The sequence below is a fragment of the Sphaeroforma arctica genome (genome assembly GCF_001186125.1).
Source record: "Sphaeroforma arctica JP610 unplaced genomic scaffold supercont1.564, whole genome shotgun sequence".
Taxonomy (NCBI): Eukaryota; class Ichthyosporea; order Ichthyophonida; genus Sphaeroforma; species Sphaeroforma arctica.
The window spans coordinates 551-3,482 of NW_014039994.1; the positions used below are offsets into that span (position 1 = coordinate 551).

At 32.2% G+C, this 2,932-nt stretch overlaps 1 protein-coding gene across 1 annotated transcript; it reads left to right on the plus strand.

Moving 5' to 3' along the window:
* Positions 1-500: 500 nt before the first annotated feature.
* Positions 501-2,616, plus strand: SARC_07255 (hypothetical protein; the record flags this gene model as incomplete). The annotated part of the gene is made up of 3 exons (XM_014298807.1): positions 501-699; positions 1,522-1,681; positions 2,565-2,616. 3 exons carry the CDS (start codon positions 501-503, stop codon positions 2,614-2,616), a joined length of 411 nt encoding a protein of 136 aa, XP_014154282.1.
* Between the last annotated feature and the right edge of the window lie 316 nt (positions 2,617-2,932).

Consider the following 2,932-nt stretch of genomic DNA (forward strand, 5'->3'; position numbering starts at 1 on the left):
TGTGTGCTGTGTGTGTTCATTTGCGTATAGTGATGTAGTAATCTAATCACTCTTATTGAGTGGTCTTTGTATAATGATGCATGTGCCACAGTGTGTGCTGTGTGTGTCATTTGTGTATAGCCACAGTGTGTGCTGCGTGTGTTCATTTGCGTATAGCCACAGTGTGTACTGTGTGCGTTCATTTGCGTATAGTGATGTAGTAATGATACAAACACTCCTATTGAGTGGTCTTTTTCCTACTGTTAAATGTCTTTTAATTGAAACGTGCATTTATTGATTAAAAAACAATGCCCTTAGTTGATATAGGTTTGATGTAGGGTTTATTATTTTGGTTTTATAAAATGCTCATTAACATTTCAATAGGTTTTATATGGGTTTTATTATTGTCATTTGTATAGAATTCATCACTAAATCGGTTTTATATAGGTTTTATATGGATTTTCTGGAGTGTTTACTAGTTATATATATATATGATTCATTACTATATCTATAGGTGTTGCATGCCTTTGACTAATGCATCTCCTTTCCATACAGTTGCGCAGAAGTTGTTTCCCAACACTCCGCAAGTGGCCGTGTTCGACACATCGTTCCACTCGTCTATGCCAGACTACGCATACATCTATCCCATTGACTACAAGTACTATACCGACGACAGAGTGCGTCGCTATGGTTTCCACGGCACCAGTCATCAGTATGTGGGTATGTTTATGTTTGGTATCTTCTGAGTATATGATACGTGAACTGACTGTACGACAATTCAATGGATGGACGATCAATGCTTTTAGTGCACTATAGCTTAGTACATTGAATGCATATGATGCAATATAATTCAATACTTTCAATACATATTATACCTTATAAAAAATAAATTTAATACATACAATGTGTTGTAGTTTAATACCTTTTACACAATGCATTATAATTTAATGTATTTAATACAAATAATGCATTAAGTTTGATACATTTAATACATATGAGGCATTACATTTAACTATAATTGATACATATAATGCATTATAGTTTAATACATATTATTCAATATATTAAATACAAAAATGCATTATAGTTTGATACATAATGCATTATAGTTTAATACGTATATTACATATTATTCAATATATTAAATACAAATTATGCATTATAGTTTGATACATTTAATACGTATGATGCATTACATTTATAATTGATACATATAATGCAATATAGTTTAATACATATAATACATATTATTCATTATATTTATATATAATTAATACATATAATGCATTATAGTTTAATACATATAATACATATTATTCATTATATTTATAGTATATTTGATTCAAATAATGCATTATAGCTTAATACATATGATACATATTATTTAATATATTAAATGCATTAATACATAAAAATGCATTGCAGTTTAATACATTTAGTACATATTATTCATGAAGTATAACGCCTTTAAAACATGATCTTTATTGCATTTCATGAATGATACTTTAATGTGAGTCCATTTGTTCGTTTGTTCCGCCACAGCAACGCGAGCGGCGGCACATTTGGGCAAAGCGCTGTCAGTGACTAATCTCATCACACTGCACGTGGGCAACGGTGCCAGTGCATCAGCAATCAAAGACGGCCGAGTGGTAGACACCAGCATGGGCCTCACTCCCCTGGAGGGCCTGATGATGGGCACACGGTACGCATGTGTGCATGTATGCATGCGTACATAATACGTATATATATATATACTCTCTCTCTCTCTCTCTCACACACACAAACATATATATATATATATATATATATATATATATGCGTGTGTGTATGTGTGTGTATGTGTATGTATGTGTGTGTGTGTGTGTATTATCGAGTTTCTTGTGATGGGTGTAAGTTAGTCGTTTGTATGCGTACGTATCAATCCGATCAGTTCAATAACTTTCTTACAATAATTGACTCAGAAGTCTTCAAACTCAGTGAGTGTTCTGTTTGAATGTGATTCTTCTGGTGTTGTTGCGTATCGCTGCTATTCATGGGCAACCCACAGCGACAGGCAGTGTCCGTCTCTTCAAATCATGCAGTTATTAACTACATACAGAAGTAATCTTGTATAGTATACTGCAGAAATAAGATATTAACAACATACATAAGTAATCATGTATAGTATACTGCAGAAATAAGATATTAACAACACACATAAGTAATCATTTATAGTACAATGCAGAAATAAGATATTAACAAAATGCATAAGTAATCATGTATAGTACAATGCAGAAATAAGATATTAACAACATACATGTAATCATGTAAAGTACAATGAATAAATAAGATATAGCCGGTGTGGTAAATATTTATAAACGCACGCACAGTACACTGTAGATATAGGCATGTTTGTATAGTGAGTGCTTGTATATATCCGTTCGTACGTACAAGTGTTTGCCAAACGTAGAGGATCACAGCAGTGGCCTTTCCCATCGCGCGCTTGTCCTCTTGTGTGACCGCCAGTTGCTATGACTGCCAGATTTAGTAAAACGTCACTTTTAACATGTTCCTTATTTACTCCAATACCGCAACGCTATTTTTAGATGCGGTGACATTGATCCGTCCATCCTTGGCTACCTGGTGGAGCGTGGGTAAGTGTCGTTTGATTCGCTCATTGTCTATTCTTGCGCCCGTGTGAATACCTGGCAGTGGTATATATATAGTCGGGGTGTGGTTTAAATTATGCACATGTTTTATGTACATAGATTGATACAGACGTATATATATATATATTTATATATGTATAAATGTATGTATGTATATATATGTATATTTCAATATTCAATATATATATATGTATATTTCAATATATATATATATATATTTATATATATATAGATAGATATGTGCGTGTATATACCATATATATATATATATATATATACTAATTTATATATATATATACTATTAT